The 22,991-nt window shown below is 42.2% G+C and overlaps 2 protein-coding genes across 2 annotated transcripts; one reads left to right on the forward strand and one right to left on the reverse strand.

The window, feature by feature from the left end:
* Positions 1 to 270: 270 nt before the first annotated feature.
* Positions 271 to 8,007, forward strand: nme9 (NME/NM23 family member 9). Its single transcript, XM_071517411.1, has 18 exons — positions 271 to 332; positions 446 to 503; positions 791 to 894; positions 988 to 1,059; positions 1,756 to 1,872; positions 1,971 to 2,055; positions 2,313 to 2,395; positions 2,507 to 2,599; positions 3,295 to 3,449; positions 3,843 to 4,039; positions 4,318 to 4,462; positions 4,553 to 4,660; positions 5,502 to 5,653; positions 5,798 to 5,942; positions 6,984 to 7,246; positions 7,331 to 7,426; positions 7,519 to 7,617; positions 7,934 to 8,007. The coding sequence occupies exons 1-18, from the start codon at positions 300 to 302 to the stop codon at positions 8,005 to 8,007; spliced, it is 2,079 nt and encodes a 692-aa protein (XP_071373512.1). The 5' UTR covers positions 271 to 299.
* A 1,135-nt stretch (positions 8,008 to 9,142) lies between these two features.
* smarcal1 (SWI/SNF related, matrix associated, actin dependent regulator of chromatin, subfamily a-like 1) lies at positions 9,143 to 21,263 on the reverse strand. Its single transcript, XM_071517412.1, has 17 exons — positions 20,593 to 21,263; positions 20,161 to 20,479; positions 19,969 to 20,019; positions 19,196 to 19,456; positions 18,985 to 19,035; positions 18,352 to 18,535; positions 17,866 to 18,016; positions 16,383 to 16,544; positions 16,098 to 16,163; positions 15,508 to 15,648; positions 14,608 to 14,826; positions 13,896 to 13,966; positions 13,611 to 13,713; positions 12,561 to 12,743; positions 10,544 to 10,644; positions 10,134 to 10,230; positions 9,143 to 9,498 (listed from the first exon to the last, which is right to left on the reverse strand). Exons 1-17 carry the CDS (start codon positions 20,950 to 20,952, stop codon positions 9,301 to 9,303), a joined length of 2,718 nt encoding a protein of 905 aa, XP_071373513.1. The 5' UTR covers positions 20,953 to 21,263; the 3' UTR covers positions 9,143 to 9,300.
* Positions 21,264 to 22,991: the final 1,728 nt, after the last annotated feature.

Raw genomic sequence — 22,991 nt, forward strand, 5'->3', positions numbered from 1 at the left:
AAAAAGGTACTAGTTTTTTTGTTTTTTTGTTTTTACTAATGAGTGATTTGTCAACTTAATATACGATCTTTGGTGGAGCTCAACCAGAGGATGTATCCCGGAAAGGGGGAGCGCCGTTGCTTGGCAACCGTGTGGCAAAACAAGCTCGTGCACCATTAGAGAATTTGAACTGTTTGATTATGCAACAAACTAACTAGCATTTCAGCTAATACAACTAACGCCTATAGTAACATTACTGGGTGCTTGAGAGAGTTATTTTTTATTATTTTCATTTGCCCATCATTTGTTATGCCACTGAAATGGCAGGCAAGAAGAAAGAAGTGAGCCTGCAGGTTGGTCAAACACAGCAGAGTTTGCAGATTATATTTCCAGACACAGCAGGCAAGTCTGTTGCTGCCTCTATGTTTCCTGCTCACTTGATATTAACTTGACTGTTTGTGTCCAGGCATCTGTCACAAACCATGAACAATGGGATGAGATGCTTGCAACAAAAGGGTTAACAGGTAAGAACTTTAAAAGAAAAAGAATAGCCTAAATGTTTTAATGTCCTAGTGAAAATGAATACCAATGTTGCAGCACTAAGAATCATCACAGCAATGACAAAATTTGAATGAGTTCTTCCATTGTGATTGTCATTTATTGTATGCTGCTGCCCCTCTGTGTTCACTGTGATAACTGCAGAATGAATGCTTGCGCTAGTCTAGTCATGTAATCATTATGCACATTATGCCCCCCCCCCCCCCCCCCAACTCCTTTTCCCTCACACACACCCCACCCCGTCTCCTCCTAGTTGTTGATGTGTACCAGCAGTGGTGCGGCCCCTGCAGAGCCATTGTTAGTCTCCTGCGGAAAATCAAGAACGAACTGGGTGACGACCTGTTACATTTTGCCACAGTAAGCACCAAGACAAAGTAGCAATTTGTGAATGAAAATCTGTGAAGTAGCAATCCTTAATCATTTGTGTGTGTGTGTGTGTGTGCCATGCAGGCCGAGGCAGACAGCACTGATGCTCTAGAGAGGTATCGAGGCAAATGTGAGCCCACCTTCCTGTTCTATGGGGTGAGTGTGTGTATATGTACACAAAACTGACATTTTCAAATAATATTCCTACTTACTATATAAAGTAATATATACTTAATATATACCTCATTTTGTCAGCTTGTCAGTTTTTAAATAAAATTTGCATGTTATCATCAGTTTAGACAGCAGAATTGTGTGTCACGATGTCCCAAAATCACCATATCATCACGATATGATTCCACTGAAAGACGATAAATGATAATATTGAGTAATCTCCAAGCCGTATGTATGGTATATATAAGTATATATATCATTGTTTCCACTTCAGTTAGTAACTAGGGATGGGACGATATGCTTATCGCATGATCCAGTATGCAATATGGGGTTCGCAACTTGATACAACCAAAGTTCGATGACAACAAATTGCAGATTTATGTTTATTTCTGAGACATAAATCTTTCTAGTGATGGTATTGTCTTGCTAGAATGTAAACAACAATTTAATAATGTCATTACAAAGTGCAAATGATATAATTTCAATGGAGAGATATGAAACTGTGATGGACAAGCCGTCTCATTTGTGATTACTACAGCAGAATAAAATGGAGCTAATATCGCGATTCATTTTTCTTCCTGACGATACGAATTGTCACATTTTCATATTGTGATATATTCGATTTCAGTATATTGTCCCATCCCTATTAGTAACCCGCTCCTCTGTGTTGTGGCTGAGCAGGGGGGAGAGCTGGTGGCTGTGCTGCGAGGGGCCAACGCTCCGCTCCTCCAGAGGATGATTGTAGAGGAACTGACCAAGGAGAAGTTGGTCCTGGAACAAGGAGGCGAGCGCAAAGTGGTGAGTAGTTTGACACACACACACACACACACATACACGCACCCACATACAAGTATCCACACACAAGTTGTTTGTTTTTGTTTTGTTTTGTATGGCAGGTTAAAGATGAAGGTCTGGTAGATGAGGAGGAGGAGGAAGAGGAGGAGGGGCCGGAGCAGCAAGAGAATGACGAAGGCGTACTTGGTATTGTAGAAACGATGTCCTTGTTGTCTTCGGATCGGCTGTCAATTTTCGTTGTTGTTGTCATTTTCGTTGGCAGTAGTGTTATTGTCGCTGTAACTGTTGTTCTTATTATGTTTAGTTCTATTATCATCATCGTTATCCTCAGTTTGTGGCATTTTGTCCTCTCAGTGTTATTGATCATTTCTGAAGATGCTCTCTGTCTTTCTCCCTCTCTCTTTCCCTCTCTCTCTCTCTTCCCCCCTCTTCTTCCTCTGTAGTTTCTGCCAGTAAATCCTACACAATAGCCATCATCAAACCGGATGCTGTCGCTCATGGCAAGGCAAATGAGATTATAATGAAGGTACAGAAAGAGGAGCAGCAGTGTTTGTGTTCTGACAAGCCAGACAGTCACAGGCCTTCCAGGTGCTTGTTCAGTATTTACACATTATGCTCACTTCACTCCTCTGGCTAGATTCAAGATGCTGGGTTTGAGATCCTGGCCCACGAGGAACGCATGCTGACTGAGTTTGAGGCTCGAGATTTTTACCAGCACAAAGCAGAAGAGGTATGGCATGATAGAGCGGAGGATTAAATAGAATAGAAAAAATGGCAGATACAGTACAGACCTATACAGAGAAAAATAATACAGACAAGGGTTATGAGTCAATCATCTTTGTAGCTCATTGCAGAGATTGCCACACCAGTCAAACATATTTCTGTTGAAGGAAAATGGCTGAGGGCTTGAATGAATGTTTGTGAAAGCTAGTGTGGGCAGTTGATATTCTGAGTCAACATCCTACTGGGAGAGCTCCACAGCGCTCAACACCAGTGCAAAATCATTTCATTTAGTCGGCAATACATCACACATCCATATGCATTTCTGCACAAGGCCCAAAATAGAGCTGCTGTGTAAGCAGCTTTTCTGCTTATCATGCTGTTTGTGATGAGAGCAAATGATTAGAGATTCAGAAATACAAAATATGTGAGGGAAAAGGCGGCCAGGTAAACTTCCTGCAATAGAAAACCCGTGAAATTAAAGTAAAATGTACAAGCCTGCTAGTACGGGGTAAGGGGAAAAGGGGTTTTATGGGCAGTTCAGGTTTCTCTCATTCTTTCCTAGTCGATATCCATCTGTTCGTGAATGTGTGCATGCACCTAAATAATGTGTCTGTGTATGTGTGTGTGTGTCTGTATACATCTACATATGTGCCTACACATGCCCGTGTGTGTGCTCATGTGTATGCTATTATTGTTCTGCAGGCTTGCTTTGAAGAGTTGGTGCAGTTCATGTCCAGTGGCCCCTCCCACATTCTGGTGCTGTCTCAGGTAGAAGGCTCAGCCAATGTTGTGCCAGCATGGCGCGAGTTCATTGGCCCGGCAGACATTGAGGAAGCCAAGAGAGACCAGCCAGAAAGGTTAGTCACTGAAAATAATACATTATGCCCCACACAGAGAGCTTATAAATCAACAGCTATCTTGAGAAATCAACAGTTTACAATCATTAGGAACGATTAAATGATCACCCAGCATGTCTGATTCATGATGATGATTTGTTTATTCTATTTCATTTCAGCACAGATGTTTAATAGGGCTTCAGTGCACAGTAGGGCTTCAGTGCATTTTAAGTTCAATGATTGTTATACAACATTATGGAGCATTCTTATCACTGTGAAGTCTGGACAAGCAAATGAAAAGCGCATTCTCACCCGCTCCGTCAGACACACCCAAACATTATGCTCCTCTTTGGTTGAGCACCAGCCGCGCAACCATCTGCTCTGCTCTCCTCTCTCCCCCCTGGCCTCCTGCAGCTTGCGGGCGCAGTACGGCACACAGACACTGCTCAACGCCGTGCACGGCAGCGAGGACGGCAACCGGGCCGGCAGGGAGCTCGCCTTCTTCTTCCCCAACTTTAGAACGGCCTCGGTACCAGAGCAGGATGGGGAGGAAGAGCGTGTGGAGAGGACACTGGCTCTCATCCGGCCTGACATTGCCAGAGAGAACAGAGGTGGGGCCCGTGCCAAATACACAAGCACGAGTACATACACATACACACACACACAAACACAAGATGGTTCATGTTAACATGGCAGACCTGCTCTGATTCCTTGAGCAAACATATTCTTGCTGAGTGACAAAGGCACAAGCTTTACAGGTTTTGTGCAGTTGACTTAACCTAAAGACAAAGCCAATTTTTTACAGAAAAATGTATCATACTGTCAAAATTGTAACATGCAAACTATCGGTATTATGCTGATTACCTATTTGATATCTGTGGCTCTGCAGTGGAGATCTTGTCTCAGATCCATGAGTCAGGCTTCACAGTGGCTCTCCAAAGAGAGGTGATGTTGACAGAGGAGCAGGTGAGACAGTTTTACTTCCAACATGTTGAAGAGGACTACTTCCCCGCACTGCTCCGAAACATGACCAGGTAACTTACACATGCCATAAACAGTCTAGAAAGCAGTACGACACTGCAGAGGTTTATTCAATGTGGGTGTGTGTGTGTGTGTGTTTACAGCGGGCCAGTTCTCGCTCTGGCTCTAGCCAGGACAGAAGCTGTCCATCACTGGAAGAACATCCTTGGTCCTCCTGACGTTAACAAAGCCAGAGAGGAACATCCTGATTGGTGAGTCGGTGTATGGTTCAGACAACCTTTCACTCACTGTCAGAAGAACTCACTGTAGTATAACAACTATTATACAACAGTCTGGTTGAGTAATTTGATTGGACAGGAGGCATTCCACACTGGGACGTATCACTCTGCTTTACAGGTGTTCCAATCTAAACAGTTTACGTGTTGCTTGGCAACAGGTGGTAGTGGAATCCTGAGGGAATAGTTTTTGTTGGCGGAGACAAACAAAAGACAAAAATCATAATCTGTTGTCTCAAATTACCTGTACTTGATAAATAGCTTTGTTTATAGAACTGTTGTATAAAAGCAATATCACACTGGAGGTTGTGCTGTTATACCATTTTGCACCAACCTTCAACATACAGGGAGAAATTCAGCATAGACAGAGGGCAGGCAGAGATACCAATTACTCCACTGACAGCAGCCTCAATAGACCAGAATGCAATGCAGCCATAACACATGTTGTGTTTTGAGTAAGGAGCATGACTCTTACTTTTTCTCAACTGAAAAAACTTGCGCTCTGCTATCGATGTTGTTCTCTCCACCTACATGTAATAAAATATAATCCACAGTTGAATGCAACAAATGAAACCTAGTGCACACCTGTTCTCTGGGAGTTGGGGAAAGGCATTCTAGGAAATGTAGGAAATCACTAACTGAAGCAGAAGTAGACGAGGCAGGTTGAGAGATATCGGGTACACCAAAAAAGTAAATTACAACACTTCATCACAAAATGACTCCTGGAATGCGCTGAACATCATAAATTGATGATATCTAATAGCCTGAGAATATCTGACAGTAGATTTTTCTGTCTGCTGTATCCCTCACCACTCAGTCTAAGGGCCCAGTTTGCTGTGGAGAACGAGCCTATCAACCAGCTGCATGGCAGCGCCGGCAGTGAAGAGGCAGAGCGAGAAATCGACTTCTTCTTTCCTAAGCAGCAGACGCTGGCTGTGATCAAACCTGATGCCATGGAGGAACACCAAGGTTCTTTACGGTCATTCAAAACAGTATAGAAACTTCACTGACTTTTCTCAGTACAGATAAAGCAGACAGCAACTTCATGACAGATGCACTGAACTCCATCTCCTCTCTCTCTGCCTCCTTCCCCCGCTGTGCTAATTCGGACAGAGGAGATTTTGGAGGAGATCCGCAGCGCTGGTTTTTCTGTGGCGCGGCTGAAGGAGACGGTTCTGTCCAGGGAGATGGCTGAGGAGTTCTACAAGGAGCACAGGGACAAGCCTTTCTTCAGCCAGCTGGTGGAGTTCATGAGTCGGTTAGTCTGTCCGCAGGAGCAGGGCAAAGTGACCACAGCGGACCTGCCCTAATTCCTATTGCCACTGCGAGTTGCAGTCGACCTTTTAACAGTAATCTTAGCAACTTAGAATCAAAGCAGCCGCGGGCAAGTGGCTGGAAAGTCCATCTCGATTTCATTCTTATTCCACTGCACATCTAGATTTTAGACGCATCTTCCGCTCCGATTAGCCCCTTCACTGGGGTTGTTACACAACTATCCAGACACAATGGGGCAGAGAGATGGGTGCAGCTGGGCGCCTCAGCATGAGAAACTACCTTGGCTGTCACTCTCCCTCAAGATCAGCTCAGGTTTAGCTCTAATTACAGCAACAGATTCAGACCATCTTAAGACATTTTGGAAGGATGTTTTCATAGCCAAGGTAATATTTTCCCTCTTTTAATGTATTTGAACATAAGGTCCAGCCAAAGGCATTTTACTGTAGTAATGGTAGGTAGGAAGTGGCTCTTGACAAGTTGATTGCATTACTCTGCACTGATCATTACATCCAGCATGCTGTATATTAGAGATGTCATCCTGTCTCTTAATAAGCTGATAAATTTGTTCAATCCATAACAATGGAGAATACATGGTAGTGTATGATAAAATATTGCTTTAATTCATAAAAATTCTACCATAAACTGATGGTACATGTGTACATCAGTAAGTGTAAACGAGAGAGAGTGAGTGTGTGTGTGTGTGTGTGTGTGTGTGTGTGTGTGTGTGAAGGGTGTTGCATACATTGATAATGGGAGGGAGAGAGAGAGTCCTCTATTTATAAGCTCAGCCACAGGTGTTGGCAATCACTGGCTCTACTAGTCCCGCCTGTATCAAAGCAGTAGGCTAGTAATAAGCCATCGCACCATCCACTAAGATATCTTTGTATTGTTGCAGTCCTCTAAATGCCTTGTCAGCCTTGATTTAGAATAAGCAATAGTTAACATTTTCATGGAAGGACATTTTAAAAACAAATCAATCCATTTTTTCTGTTAGGATAAATATGCATATCATTCTTTGTTTCAGGGGTCCCTGTATGATGCTGGTCCTGACCAAGGAAAATGCAGTGGATGAGTGGAGGGCCATGATGGGCCCCACAGACCCTGAGCAGGCCAAGCTGTCCTCCCCAGACTCCCTGAGGGCCCGCTTTGCCTCCGACATTCTCCACAACTCTGTCCACGGCTCCTCCAGTCAGCGACACGCGGAGGAGAAGATCCACTTCATCTTTGGTGACATCTGCTCAGACACGGAGCTCACCAGTGACGGAGAGATTGATGCAACCCTTTTAGGTAATCATGTAATGTTTTTGTACTGAAGTCAGCTAAAATACACCACCATCTGGTTTCAGTTAAATCAAGATCCATTTCTTTCAGCAAAAGAACAAGACGGCTCTGCAGATGCCATAAATTCGGTAATGTCAAGATCTCCAGCTGAAGAAATTTCTCATAATGTTCACTCAAGTCATGAAGGTATGCAAGATTTCATTGACTTTTTTTTTTACTATATGCTGTGCATTGTGAGTAGACTGCAATAACTGCCTCTCTGAATACTGACAATTCAGATACCAACCGTGGGCAAGAAGAGGCAGTCTCTCCTGACTCAGAGAAAACTGATGCCACTCATCTCCATAATGTCATGAGCAGCAGCCAGAATGGCGAAGGTAAATTGCTATCACAGTCTCTCTGTGTAGACGGTGTAGAGTTAGATGATTACTTTTGAGCATTTTAGTCGCTCTGGGTGACAAGTTCAATTCAAATGCTGTAGCTTCTTGTGAATTTCTTTGATTCCCAAATACCCGTTTGGGGAAAAAATAATAAAAATATCTGGTCCCTGTGTTGGTCCCATGGGTTATGAATTTCAGCCATGTGACATTATTGTCTAATCCTCTTTTTATTGGCTCTAGGAGTAATTAAGCTTTGTTCATTGTTGTCAGTGACCACATTCAGATGAGCTAATCGCCCTTTTTTATTTTACAGGTGACCAGATGCTTGAACCAAATCCCTGCAGCCCGCAGACAGGAGAGAAAGAAGAGCCAGAACACCCAGACTAAATCATCACCTCTAAGCTTTTTATTTTCCATCCTGTAAATGAACAACACTGAATGAATGAATCATTAAAATAAACATGACATTCAAATTTCTCTAATGCTGAAAAATATATTATATAGGCTACATCTTTTTTACATGCTGCATATTTGTATAGCTACATAAAACGTGTGGGGGAAAAATAGAAAGAGAACATTTATTCTTCAGCCAATGTCAGGTCGCTTGGGATCTTCAGAATCTTCTCTTTTTAAATCTGCCTTTTCTGGACATTTTGTATGACTTGGTTGACAACTTCGAGCCGATAACCCTGCTGTGTTTGTGGCTGTGCTCCGGTTGTGTTTCTTCTTCGCGTGGCATCTCAACTAACGCAAAGTCCTCTGCAGGCGTCTGTGTGACCGACTGCGTGGAGACGGCGCCTTGAACGGTCTGGACAGAGGTTACCGGGTGGACTGAGGTCCGTTTGGTGTGCTGTTCAACACCGCAGCTGCAGGAGAAGACCACAGCCAGGATCATGACGACTACCGCCGTGCAGAAGACCAGGATCAACACGAAGCCAGCGATGCTCCAAGGATCGTGGAAACCCTCGTAGGAGAACTTGAACAACAACCTCTCATACAGGGAGTTGAGGCTCTTGGGGATTGCCGATGATGCATCTGTCATGCTGGGAAGAGATGAGGCAGAGTGAAGGGCTGGGATATTATTGGAAGTCAACTACGTTAGTTAACGTTATCTCCTATTCTGAAAAATAACGATTTTTCTGCTAAGCAAACGCTCAACAGGAAAGGTGGCATGTTCCATTTAACAAGATACAAGCGAACAGGTAAGCTACACCAGAAATGTCTTAGCATTATTGTATTGGCTACTTACTTGAGGGTCAAGTGGACCGGGTTTTATGAATTTAGCCAGGAGGAGAGTAGAGGGAAAACCGAATAAGTGCAAATGTTTTGTTTTGTTTTGACAAAAAAAAACATCTTCTGTCACCATAGCAACCAGCCAAGTTCCAAAGTTCTGAAGGCTTCCACTGCACCGCCTTTCAGTCAATGAATTTCTTTATTATTTACATTAATTGAACAGCAAAAAATAAAGACGCTTTTGCTTCCCCCCCCCACCCCCCACATACACAAGACAAAATAAGTCTACGCCTGTCATGATAAATACAATAACATATGAGAATTAAGGGCAGCCTGACGGCTTCACACAACTAAGACACAACCTGTGGCAAAAAAAAAGCGCTACACAATTAGCACTACAAAGCGACTTTATACAATTTGTTAACAGGAGAATAAACATTTCCAGAGTCATCTGCTGAAATAGTCTTTAATGCACATCCTTTTGCTGGGGCTTGGTGCGACCATGTCGTTGTGTTGGGCTGGAGTGTCTCCAGGCAGGCTGTCGTCCCAGTCGTTCGCTGCCTCCAGTAAGATGGCCTCGTCAATGTCATCATCCTCAGTGAAAGACCTCTGGAACATCTCCGTAATGGTCCTCTGCTGCGGGTCCTGAAAACACAACAACTCATTACACAATCAAGTTCAAGAAGGAATCTACAGGCACATTTTTTGCACACTCTTTAAAATAAATATACTGTAATATACACTACCAGACAAAAGTTTGGACACATGCATTTTTCTTTATTTTTTACTATTTTCCACATTTTAGAATAATAGTAAAGACATCAAAGCTACGAAATAACACAAATGGAATTATGCACTGACCAAAAAAGTGTTACACAAATCAAAACTATCCTATACATTTCAGATTCTTTAAAGTAGCCGCCCTTTGCCTTGATGGAAAGGCAAAGGCTTTTGGAAATAAACTCATACATAGGCATCAACTTCACCATTTATATTTGTCTACAAAACAAATTTCAAGCATTTAAGCATAAGCCTTTAGGATAATGAGGCTTTAAGATAATGAAAAACATAGTACATTCAACCAGGTGTGTTCAAACTTTTGACTGATAGTGTATTGGTGCAATTATGTAAAGTGTGTTGGCAAAGGGGACTTTTATGAAAACTGCTATGTAGTTATGTTTCATCAATATTACATATACCTGTATATGCAAGTCATGTGCATAGTATGTAAGCACCTTACAAAGGGTTACACACAAATTATACATGCGTACGGAGTTCACCTTAGAGTGGAAACTGGCGTTCACTGCATTGTCTGAGAGGTTGGACTCAGACAGGCCCACCTGCTCCAACACATTCATTTTTTCCTGGATCATGGGCCTGGATCAACAAAAACATTATAATAATTGAGCAGATTCAATTCAATGCTTATGGCAACATACATATTAGAGAACCAACATGAACTTGACCCCTAACCGCTTTAGCAGCCAACAGTAGAAGACTGGCTGTACTCTGAATGGGTGTAAATGTATGAATGTGAAGCAGGGCATGGCTGAAAAAGAGCATGTATGCTCAGCAAAAACTCAATGGATGAGTAGTACAGTAAAATACACAAATACTTTTTTTATATTGAATAGCTTTAACAGCAAAAGGACACACAGTGGGGTCGTACCGCCCCCCAACAGACACGTACCACAGGTGATCATCGGCAGTTCCTTTGGCAACCAGGTAGTGAATGTCCACGTTGCTGGTTTGTCCGATGCGGTGGACTCTATCTTCTGCCTGAATGAGAACCTGCAGTAGAAAAGCATTAAGGAATGTCAATAAAGTGCACTTAGAGGTTTCTTAGTAACCCAGTGTTTATTTCATTTATTTAGCTGTGGTGGCCCCACACAGCTGGAAAACTGCTCCAACAGCAGCATTACTCAGTCTGCCAAAAAGGTAACAATTATAATTGTAATTACAGCACAATTATGCTTATATCATGATAAAAATATCTACCGTAAAACTTCAATTAATAGCCCGGGCTTTTATTTGCTTCAAACACTGAACTCAACCGGCCTATATTTGGGACAGGCCTTTAATTCCTTACTCTTGCTCAGCAAAGATGGGAAATACTATCAAATTGTTTATTTAAACCAGTATGAATATTACTTGTATAAAAATTAGGCTATCGAATAACATATCAATTACAAATCATTCATTTGATCTCGCTCCGGGAGGGAGGGAGGGAGGGGGGGAGGAGAGAGAGAGAGAGAGAGAGAGAGAGAGAGAGAGAGAGAGAGAGAGAGAGAGAGAGAGAGAGAGAGAGAGAGAGAGAGAGAGAGAGAGAGAGAGAGCTGTAAAATACCGGTAGCCTAGGATGAAAGCTAAAAAAAGTTTATGGCAGCAAGAGGTTGTACTTTTCATTTGTGTTATTGATGAAAGGCCAAAATCTTCCCTAATGATTGAACTCTTGCTCAGCAAAGATGGGAAATACTATCAAATTGTTTATTTAAACCAGTATGAATATTACTTGTATAAAAATTAACGTTTGAATGCAAGTAAAAAAAATAATAAGCAGCGTCAATGGCAACCGGCTTCTAATTGAGACCGGTCTTTATTTGTCAAAATGTGTAGCCACACCCAGCCAGTAAAAGGGACTCAGCATTTAATTGGGACTCGGCTTTTTATTGAAGTTTTACGGTACACAATGGTTATTCCTAAATGGCTGGACCAACTGGAGCTGTAAACCTGCAGTAAACCTGGGTCTCAGAAACCAAAATTACCCCCATCTCCCACAGCTACAAAAACAATACAAACAAAACAAAACAAAAAACTACAGGAAACACTGCTCTAACCACCACTTGGCCACTTTATTAGATACACGTTCCTGTTTACAGCTCTCTCTTCCAGACAGTGAGTCATGCGGTTGTGGCTCAGTGTATGAAGCATGCAGACAGGGCCAAGAGGTTCAGTTACTGTTCAACTAAATGCTAAAATGAGCAAGGCTGATCTGACTTTGACTTCGAACATGGTATGATTATTGGACCAGATGTGCTGGCTCCAGCATTTCAGAAACAGCCGCCCTCCTAGGATTTTTGTGCATTACAGTGTCTAAAGTTTACAGAGAATGATGCAATAAACAAAACACACCCAGTCAGCAGCAGTCCTGTGGGTGAAAACGCTTCAGTGAAGAGAGAGAGAGATCAGAGGAGAATGGCAATGACTCACTCAAGCCAACAGGTGGGCCATAACAAGTACGCAAATCACAGCTCAGTGCAACAGTGATGTGCAGGAGGGCATCTCAGAACATACAACTTGTCAAACCTTGAAATTGATGGGCTGTAGCAGCAGAAGGCTACAGTGGGCATGTGACCGCCAAAACGTACCTGAATATGGTTGCTGAGGTGTTTCCCTTCATGACAACAGTCTATCCTTTTTCAAATGGACACTTCCAGCAGGATAATGCACTGTTGTCTCAAGACGGTTCTACTAGACTTTGGTTTTCTGCAATGTCCTCTGAAGTTCCCAGAAATTTGGGATAAGGTGGAATGGGACGTTTGTAGCATCAATTTGCCACCAAAAAAAAACAGCATGCACCAAGATCCCTGTGGAACATTTCCAGCACCTTGTTGAATCTAAGCCTAGGAGAATTCAGGCTATTTTGGAGGCAAAGGTTCCTAAAATTGTATTTTAGTAGTTTGCAGGGATCACGTCCCATGCCTTACCCCAGGATTCCAGAAGAGCTCGGCAAAGATCACCAGGTTAGCAGAGTGCAGGGTGAGACCCATGTTGGCTGCAGTGATGGACAGTACAGCCACGCAGCTGTCGGTTGAGTACTGGAACTTGTCACACAGCTGCTGCCGCTCAGCTGACGGAGTGGCGCCGTCGATACGGATGTAACAGATATTCTGTAGAGAAAATGCGAGGCCATTTTAATTGCTGTTCCGTTTCCTACAAAACTAAACCAACAGCTGTCCTCCAAAACAAGGGGAACTGACAAGAATCACCAACAAACAGCCAAACATGAAGGGTACAAAAATTGGAGATTGCTAATGAGAGGCTCTTCAAAGAGAAAACAGACAAGCCAGCAAACCAGCATAACACCCTAACAGTGAGGACAACACCAAGCAAAACAGGGATGAGAAACACAGTGTTGTTCAAATTCAGAATGAACTAAAGCTGCTGTTTCTGAATGGAAGTGAGGCAGAAGGGTCATGGGTTAGGAGCACCGTCCTTCAACCAGAGAACCCAGGTTCAAGCCCTTGTCAGCAAAATCTGCCCTGCTGAAGGGTCCTTGAGCCAGACACTGAATCCCTACCAGCTATAATAACAACAATAAGAACAATGATAATAATAAAGTATCACATTTCTATTATTATTATTATTGTTGAGCTCAAATGTGAGGTCAGCCCTCCGCAACACCTAATCTCTTCAGCTAGTGAAGGTTGACTTTTCAACTCCCACGCAACAGCAGGGGAAAATGACTGGTTAACGAAGAGTTGAAATGCTGTATAATTGACTCTTTGATGCCGCAATTATATTTCAATGTAAATCTAGCTTTTATACTGTATAAAAATAATTGTTTGCAAATGCTACATATCACAATAACAAGTGGACGATTCCATTCGACCACTTTGCAGATGTCAGAGAGGCCTCCAGGGATCCCAGTCATGCTCCACCAACCAACATTAGAACTGACCTACTACACTGTAACAGAGAAAACCAGTGCCTTAACAATTATGGGATAAATACATTTTGCAAATAATCTTAGTCACCTTCTTTCCCAGTTCATTGGTAATGTGATCCAGAACCAACTTATGATGAGCAAAAACCAGAAACTTCTGCCTTCCACATTCCAGCATGTCCATTATGTATTCCCTGGAAATGACAGAAACAACATAGCACTGAATTGTTTTTAGAATGAAGCACACTGAGATAGTCATTATTTTATTTTAGATTGCCAAGACTTTCAATTATCTCCAAAGCCTGTCTAATCAAAGTGGTCTGACAAAACAATATGACATGACTTACTGATCCCCCATTAGAGGGTGTGTACGTACATAATGGCTTGCATCTTGGCATCAGCCGTGTGGCTGTAAAAGATGAGGAGGGCTTCCTTCTCTTTCATCTTCTGAAAGAGAGATAAAGAGCAACATCAGATAAGAACTGACAGGAGATTCTGTTTCATGATTTGATAAGATTGCCATTACTGTGAGCAGCAGTGTGATAATGCACAACCAAGGTCAACTACTCACTCCCGTCTAGAGTGTATAAACAATTATAAAATGATGCTCTCTGAAATGTTCTGGGTCGCTTTGAAAGCAGTCGCTGTGTTTGAGATGCATCTGAGGTTTTCCAAGGTCTCCCTCCGCTGATGAAGTCAGAGCAAATCCATCTGTTTTTAACATAATAAAAACCCTTACCCTATACCCTTTTACAAGGTAACTACAATGTACTATGCTCAAATGTTTCTTTTTTTTCTGCTCTATATCTGATTTGAATGTCCCTGCTCGCTACAATTATCTTTTGGGACATATTTAATGAGGACGTTTGTTCTTTGGGGGAATTATTCATTCAAAAGGAATAAATATACTAGTTTCAGCCAAGCTTGACGTTAAACAACTGCCTGCTAGAGAAACAAATTATGAACAACCTTCCATGACCTTTCTAGGATTTTGGATACTATAACTTTTCCAGGCCTGGAAAACATGATATTCAAATTCCATGACTTCCCCAGCTTTTCCATGTCTACAGGAGGCCTTTATAACTTACATTTTGCTGTCCCTTGGCTAGCTCCTTGGCTGCGGCTGAGAGAGCAGCCTTGGTGCGCGTGTTGACGCCGTCTACGGTCACTGTGACGACCTTGCGCAGCTTAGCAGGCAACTGGGAGAGGACATCACACTTGAGGCGGCGCAGCATCAGAGACTCCTCCAGCAACAGCTTTAACTCCCCGAGGTTAGACGAGCCCGAGTAGTCCCAGCCCCAAGCCAGCTGGAGTGGAGGGGATGGAGGGAGGAGCGGATGGAGGAGGTAGAAGAGAGGAATTGAGAAAGGATTGGAGGATAGTGGAAGGGGAGGATTGGAGAAAGGGAAGAAGGGAGGTAAAGGTTATTGAGATAGAGAGAAAGACAAGGGGCGGGCAGCGGTTCATTTGGAAATAAATAAAAACATTCCCTCTAACAAAAACCTGGACACGTCTAAGTACAAGTAAGCTGTTAAAAATAATAGTAGATGTAAATGACAAGGGCAGTACGACAAAGTAGGTGAAATAAATGGAAAGAAAATGACTGTAGAGGCATCTTTTGTATTCAGAATGTAATTCTACATGCCAAAAAAGGAAAAAAAAAAAAAACAATCTATGCTAATGTATGCACTGTTTACCCATGGACACCAACGTGATAGTGCACTAATCCCAACAATAACAGCCTTGATATTCCTACATTGTTTTGTGCCCGTCAGCAATCCTCCCTAATGTTCCCTCTGGTGCACATACATTCCCCTCCAAGACACTGCAGACTATACAATGTAAGTGAGACCGATAAAGAAATCAGAGATAATCCCACACCTAATGTCTTCAGCGTTCTCTGAGGCCTCCTGGAATTTCAGCCAATTACTGCTCTAATGCCGCTGGGGCCCGGGTATTAAGTATCACACTCTGAAGACTTAAACTACCTGTTTGGCATCGCAGTAGCGCGTCCCGAACTCATGGAACCGTGGGAAGAGGGTCGGTTTGACAGCCAGAATCTGGGTGTAGAGCTCTGAGGGTCTGGACATGGCGGGGGTCCCAGACAGGAGGATCACTCTCTTTGCCGCCTGAGGACGGAAAGCAACTCTGATCAGAACACCGCTGAGCGAGCCTAGGTGACAGAGCAAGGAATTAATCCCATCCGTGAGCCAAATGCCGGCTGTGGCTGGTGCGTTTATCTATTCTACCAGCCACTTTTCACGTAAACAACAATCATTTCACTCTAATACAGTGACATAGCGAAAATGGCAAATAAATTCTGGGATCCATCAGCCACTGTGGCAGGTGCACAAAAAAAAGTTTTTTTTATTGGCCTGTTGGTCATTAGATATTTCAAGAAATTTCTCCTTGTCCCTGATTTGACAACTTGACAGAACAGAAATCAAGTGCAACAAGTGATTTACGACACTCTTTTAGATTTTCTATGGACTGTTTGAATTCTCCTTGGCGCAGGTAATAAAACTGTTAATCAATCAAAGTCAAGTTAGATGACAGAGAAAAGGGAAAGAAAAAGTACCTTCAGCAGGGGCAAAGCTGCTTTACAGCGTGCAGTCTTCATGTTCTTCAGAAAGTGGGACTCATCCTGCACAGAATGGCAGAAACAAATAACACCATTAGATTTTTCTATAACATTATTGCCTTTAAGGACACAATCAAATTTTAATACCAATCACTACATCCATTAATTGACTTAATTTAGTTATTTTTTTGCAAAGGATCTGGGCGCTAAAACTTGAACACAAATTCCAAATTGGAAACCATCAATGTCTAAAATACCAGTTAGTTCAACCAGACAACCAACCATGATGAGAACATTGAAGGGATTGGCTGGCTGCTGCTTGTCCATCCGACTCAGGAGGTCGTAGCTGGTGATGTTGACCAAACCGGAGCGCAGGCTGTCTTTGCCCTTCACCACCACGTTGATGCTGTCAGGACTCACTGAGGGAAGCCAGCGCCTGAAGGCCTGCAGACAGAGCTACTAATTCAAACTCAGAAACACAGAGTGAAACAAAACACCAAATTTCATAAAAAATTGGCCAGTATTGGCTTTGAGGCCTTACTTTTCCCAGGGTGCCCCAAATACTGGAAGTATGACAATCTGTGGAATTTGTAATGAATGCCACAGAAACGCATTCAATAAAAATAATTTTGTGAGTTGTAGTTGATCCAAACATTACTAATCGCTAATAATTCAGCCAACCTAACACCACAGCGTTTCCATTTCCAAACAGCCAATAATGCGGTGTGGGATAATATCCACAGTGGCCCAAATGTTTCTGACAATTCACTTACTTGCTCTCCATTTGCCTGTCAACCTGGCTTTAACTCACTAAGTTACAGCTCCCATGCTTTGGAGCAGATCTGGATAAATGCAGAGAAGTCTAACAGTGCATATAAGAGCCGAGCCAGAGAGAAGTAAATGTCCTTTAATGGGACGGCATCCTCCGACTAAACTCTCCTCGGCGATTCTAACTCCTGATTGGGGAATTGTATTTGATGTGGGATATCCATTTAGAGAACAGACAGACTGTCTTGTCTCGTCAATAGACAGCAGGCCAAGGAAAGCTTGTTTGAAAATGTACGACTACTGTAGCCTGCTAGTTCAGCTGCTAATTAAGGGGAGAGTAAATAGAAGACGAGAGATACACTCAGAGAAATGAGAGAAACCTGAGATGAACTCTCAAACTAGCCAGCATGGAAACTAACTGTACAAGGAGAAACAAGGACAAAGGCCTGAGGCACACAACATTTCGATGATGCAAACAATAAATTCAAAACTTTCAAGCTTTCATGTCAGGTAAGGCAGATCTTAGTGAGAGACAGAATCAACAAAGTAGCCCAATAAATAAATAAACAAACAGTGTCAGCATTCCGTGCCAAAACAATGATTCATCGTTCAAATTATCAACTGCACCCATGAGACAAAGAAATAGATGCATAAAATTCAATACTGCCATCTTCTCTCCTTAAGATAAATTACCTACCAGAGTGCTAGCAGCCCTTGGGGGACAGGATTAACATTCCTCAAATGCGGAGAGGTTTAAGCAGAAACCAGCATTATAATGTGTAGGGAATAGCTTTTGTCAAACGGAACTAGAGACCTGGATTGTAAGGATATCCTTAAGAAGGTGTCTACTGACTTAATGCAGACCAATAATGACATTCCAATGCCAGTTTCTCCTAAATGGAAAGAAAGTGATAGTGTCTAATAGTCACAAAGCAATTGGGTAGTTCCTCGGGGCATGCAACTGTGATTAACCGAATAGTCTGCTGAGTGTTTTTACCTCGGCCCAAGTGAATCGTACAGAGGAGGGAGCCACCACCAGCAAGGGCCACTCGTTCCTGTAGTAGGCTGCGATACAGATGGCCTGCACCGTCTTCCCCAGGCCCATGTCATCAGCCAGGAGGAGGCGGCCTTCTCTAGACACCGCAAAACTACAGAGACCGTCACAGATACTGATACAGAAAACTATAGCAGCACAGTGGGAAGTCACACTGATCCAACCTTTTTAATGAATCAACTTCAAGTCACAGAGGAATGCCAACTGTAGGCACACAAATGAATAAGATCTGAATAAGAATAAGATCCCCTCCTACATATGAGGATGAGCAAGTGTTGATGAAATACATGGCTCATTATGCTCAAGATAACTTTGTTCGCACAAGAATGAGCAAATTCCAGATAACAGCTGTCGCCAAGTATTGACAGAGTGGCTGGCTACACCACACAGACAGAGCACAAGCACTAATGGCTGTCCAAAGGCACCTACTTGACTCCCTCCCTCTGGAAGGGCATGAGGCTGCGGGTGAGCGAGGGGTCGATGGTGGAGAGGTCTGCCTCAGGGACCTCTAAAGACCTGGCCTGAGGCCCATCCAACCTGGCACAGAAAGCCTGGATTATTGCCCTGGGCAGAGGCTCCACCTCCACTGCTGCTATCCCACTGAGGACGTCCACTGGGTGTGGAACACAGTGTGGTTAGACAAGATGGCAAATGTAACACAGACAAACAGGAACTTGCAGATTAGGGCTGCAACTAACTATTATTTTCATTATCTATTCATCTGTTCATTATGTTTTTCGATTAATCAATTAAGTGTAGTCTATAAAATGTCAAAAATAATAACAAATGATGTCTTAAAATTGCTTAATAGTCTGACCAGCAGCCAAAAAAACTGAAAAGTATTAATTTTATAATGATATGAAACAGAGATAGGCAGCACATCTTAGTGTTTGTGAAGCTGTAACCAGCAAATGTTTGGTATTTTTACTTGATAAAAGACTAAAATGATTAACCGATCATCAAAATTATAATCAATTAATTTTCTGTCGATCGACTAATTGATTCATCGTTTAAGCACTAACACAGATAAACTATTTGCATAACAGAAAGAATATTACTCACTGAGTCTTTTGTAATCTTCCAGCGAGAAACTCCACTTCCTTGTCTTCATGTCTACCCCCCCCAAAAAAAGAAACAAAAAAAACAAAACAAGTATCAGAATAGCAGCAATTGCCAGTTATAAAATGTAAGTACAACAAGATCCATAACAGATGGGAAGAAAGAAAAACAGCATTGATCATATTTGTATTGATTTAAATTAAGTAACTCCTACCGTAGTTCTTTGTTGGCATTTGCTTGAATGCAGCTATAACATCCACATGGTACCCGACGTCAACCTCAAACTTCGATCGGGACACCAGGATGCACTGGCCCTGCAGAGTGGCTCCAGGTTTCTGCCAGCCGTTGCACAGCTTCAGCAGCGCACCCAGCGCTGCACTGTCACGAGCGTGACTGCTGGCTGCCGTCACATCCACCGCCTCCATGCCCTCCAGAGGCCGCAACGACACAGAGGAGATGGCAGCCGCCTCCTCCACTGAAACACAGGGTCGAGAGACAGGGGCCAACAGCATCAGGATGACAAATACTTCCTCATAGGGCCGAGTGATAATTCAATATTATTGTTTATCGTCTTTCACTGGAATCATATGATGACACACGATTCTGCTGTATAAATTGATGATAACAAGCAAATTATACTTAAAAACTCTGACAAAATGAGTAGGAATATTATTTGTGAATTTCAGTTTTGTTTGACATCACACCTAACATTACCTTTCGGTTCAATGGGATGAACATGAATTCAATTATTTAACATGTGATTTTGCATACGTGAGCCATATCATGATATTTATCGATATAGAAAAAAACCTCATGATCATTGTGATATTGATTTCAGCCATATTTCCCTGCCCTACTTCCTCATACCTTCAAAATTAGGCTACTTCTGTGCAAAGTGAATGCATGCTTAAACCTATTCTGACAAAGACAACTATTTCATATGACAGTCTTCTTTAGGAGATGAGAATATTTCTATATTGTACATACTTAGTTGTCGATAGTCCTCAAGACTGAAGTTCCACATCTTTGTTGCAGGGTCTAAAGTGAAGACAGGGACAAAAGACTTACAAAAATGCAAGTAGATTTCAACTTGAACCACTGGTGTGCAGCATATGTTTTATACAGGGATTCTGTTTAATTACCAAACTCAATAGGTATAGTTGCACGGCAGGTGCTTACCATAGCTCTTGGTGGGAATGGTTTTGAAAAGAGCAATAAGCTCTGCATGGTAGTTCACTTCTATTCTGAAGCGGTCCTCTGTGTGAGGCACACATTTCCCTCTCGCAGAGATGGCAGGCTTTTTTGGAGGTACACTGTTCAAAGATGAAGGTTTTGAGGAAGGCTGTGCCACAGGACTTTGGACATGTTTACTGCTTTGCTTGTAGAAAGAGCCAAGTGCACCACCGGAGCTAGTGGAGGCGAAGCTCCCTCCACCGGACAAGCCAGGGCTGCTCACATGTTGACCCCTTGACTGAGGAAGCGGGTCTATAACTTGTATCTATGAGGAAAGACAATACAATACAGAGCATCAAGAAAGACTGTACGTCCCCCCCCCCCCCACCCCCCACAATGACAGCGGGAAATGGAAAAACGTTCAAGCTCAGATCTCACCTGTCTGGAAGGGGCAGAGTTCTGGGGAATACTCTGACCAAGCTGCTTCCCAAAGCCAGATAACTGCTGAGGCTTTGTGTCTTGGTTTTGGTTGATGTGGTTCTGTAAAGGGTTTTTAAAGGGTGGGACAAACTGTGCTGGTCTAGAAGATGAGCTGGGAGTTGTTCCTCTGTGATGAGGGAGGGTAGCAGGATCCGGAGCAACTTTCTGTTGAGAGTTTACTGAAGTACAGTTGTAGCCTGATGAGGTTTTCTGATTGCTGCTGACAGTCTGGCCAAGTCTCTGGGCTCTTCTCTCTAAAGCCCTCTGTCTGTTTTCTTCAATCTTTCGTTGCTGCTCCACAGTCAGCTGATTGGACATGTTGATTAGCTTTGCTGTTGTTTAATAGCTAACGCTAGCTCAACAGCTAGCAACTTCTTCACAGTCATCCACAAATTCAGATAGCTAGCAATCAAGCTCAGAGCTTACAAATACATATAACGTTAATTAACTGAATCAACCAAGCTTGTTATCCCACTGAGAACATTTGGAAAGTAAGTAAAAATTATTAACGTTACGTTGCCGTTAGCAAAGTTTGCATGCATGCACTCATAGCACTGCAGCCTCCTCTACTAATGATAGCTGCTAACGTTAGCTAGGCTAGCCAGGAAGAAAAACTATCAACAGTTAACTGTTAACTTCCCCAACAAAACTGTACTGGCACAGTAACAGCGTCTCAATGATGTTAGCCAAGCATGGGCATTCGTGGAACAATAGATCACCCGCAATGTGATCTAAGGACGGAAAGATGATTTTCTAACTAACGGCGCAGGGTGAAGTTGTCAACTCAACTTGTCAGAGCGAGTCTGCCGCGCAGGAAGTGACGTAGGTCAACAAGAAGGCACGTGGAAGTTTCATGATTTCTCCATGCCCAGTAGTGTGGTGGGAAATAAAAAGCTATGGAAACTATCAGTTCCAATCATTGACCACCTCAAGAGCAGCCAACTTTTCATAACAGTAATCTTGAGAAGATCCGTTTTTATGTAAGTTAAGTCTGATACTATTTACATTACACTAAATTTAGATCATAATGATTTACAATAGCTTGTTAAGGTAGGTAAACTTTGTTTCACAACCTGAGTTTACATTGCCTACAACTCTCCACTGAACTATTGTTAAAGTAATAACAATAATAATAAGAAGAAGAACTTAATTTATAGCACTTTTCTAAAAAAAAAAAAAAAAAAGCTCACAATCAAAACAAAGGAAACAAGGTTACAAGAAAGAATCAAAAGTACCTTTTACTAACCAACTTTGCACCGAGGCTTTATATTCAGTACGACACTACTTTCATCAATTACATCAACGAACAATTTTAATTCAATATAAATTATATCGAAGCCTTATCCTCTATTGTAATGTATTATTTCTACTTATTATTATAACTACCGTAGCCTATTGTACCTGTTTTTATTTTGTATTTGACATGTTACTCTGTAATGTTGATGTAAAACTGTTAGATTTTTGTCAAACCTTTCTTATACTCTATAATTCAAATTTATATGTAATTTCCACTGCTTCTATTTGAAATGTATCAACGTGTTTTGAGCATTGTTTCATTCAGTGGTTTTGAATCTAATCATCTAATCAGGGACTATTTTACACCTGGGATGCAAGGTGAATGCAATTTACTGCAATTAACTACCTGCTACGACACAAAACCAGCAGCATTCTGGGTCCAGGGGATTGACAACCACTGGTTTAATTTGTCAGTTTCCTCATAGCACCATAGTTGACAGTCCATTAAGTGCCTGAGTTTGAGTTCTGGCAAAGAAATCTCAGTCCCTCAATCAAGCCTCGCTGCTCCCTGACCAGCAAGTTAACAGTCATTGTTCTCATTTCTTCTGTTTTTCCTGCTTTCCTTTGTTCGTTTTTGTTCGTTTTATCAAGTGCGTCCATAAGTGAGCATTTGGTTTAGTAGTTGTTATGATGCATTGTTCTTTTGCATTATCAATTAATTTGGAGAAATAACTGCTTTTGATAGTTATTTGCATTGTGTGAATTTAGTTTAGCCAAATCAACAGCTTTTTCAGTTCTTCAGTTCACTCTTTGATGCCTGATCATTTGATCATTTACTGAGACTGAGATCTGTGTTGAGTAATTGACAAATTGAGATTAATATGAATTATTTGAATTATTGATCAAGGAGCCGATACTGAATTTTCTGTTGATGTAATGGGCTTTCTGTTTGTATCATTTTATACAGAAAACACCACTCAAACAGGAAAAAAAAGAAATGTCACTGTTGTGGAATACGGACCTTGCTCTCCATCTGTCATTTACTCAATAGCTCGTATTATGAATCTCTCCAGGATGCTCCAGCCCCAATCCCAATAGGTGCCTTACATATAACAACTAGT

The sequence above is a fragment of the Centroberyx affinis genome, unplaced genomic scaffold (assembly GCF_046629955.1).
Source record: "Centroberyx affinis isolate AG114_WGS23_722 - 3 ecotype Tasmania unplaced genomic scaffold, CSIRO-AGI_Caff_v1 ptg000490l_1, whole genome shotgun sequence".
In the NCBI taxonomy this organism is placed as follows: Eukaryota; Metazoa; Chordata; class Actinopteri; order Beryciformes; family Berycidae; genus Centroberyx; species Centroberyx affinis.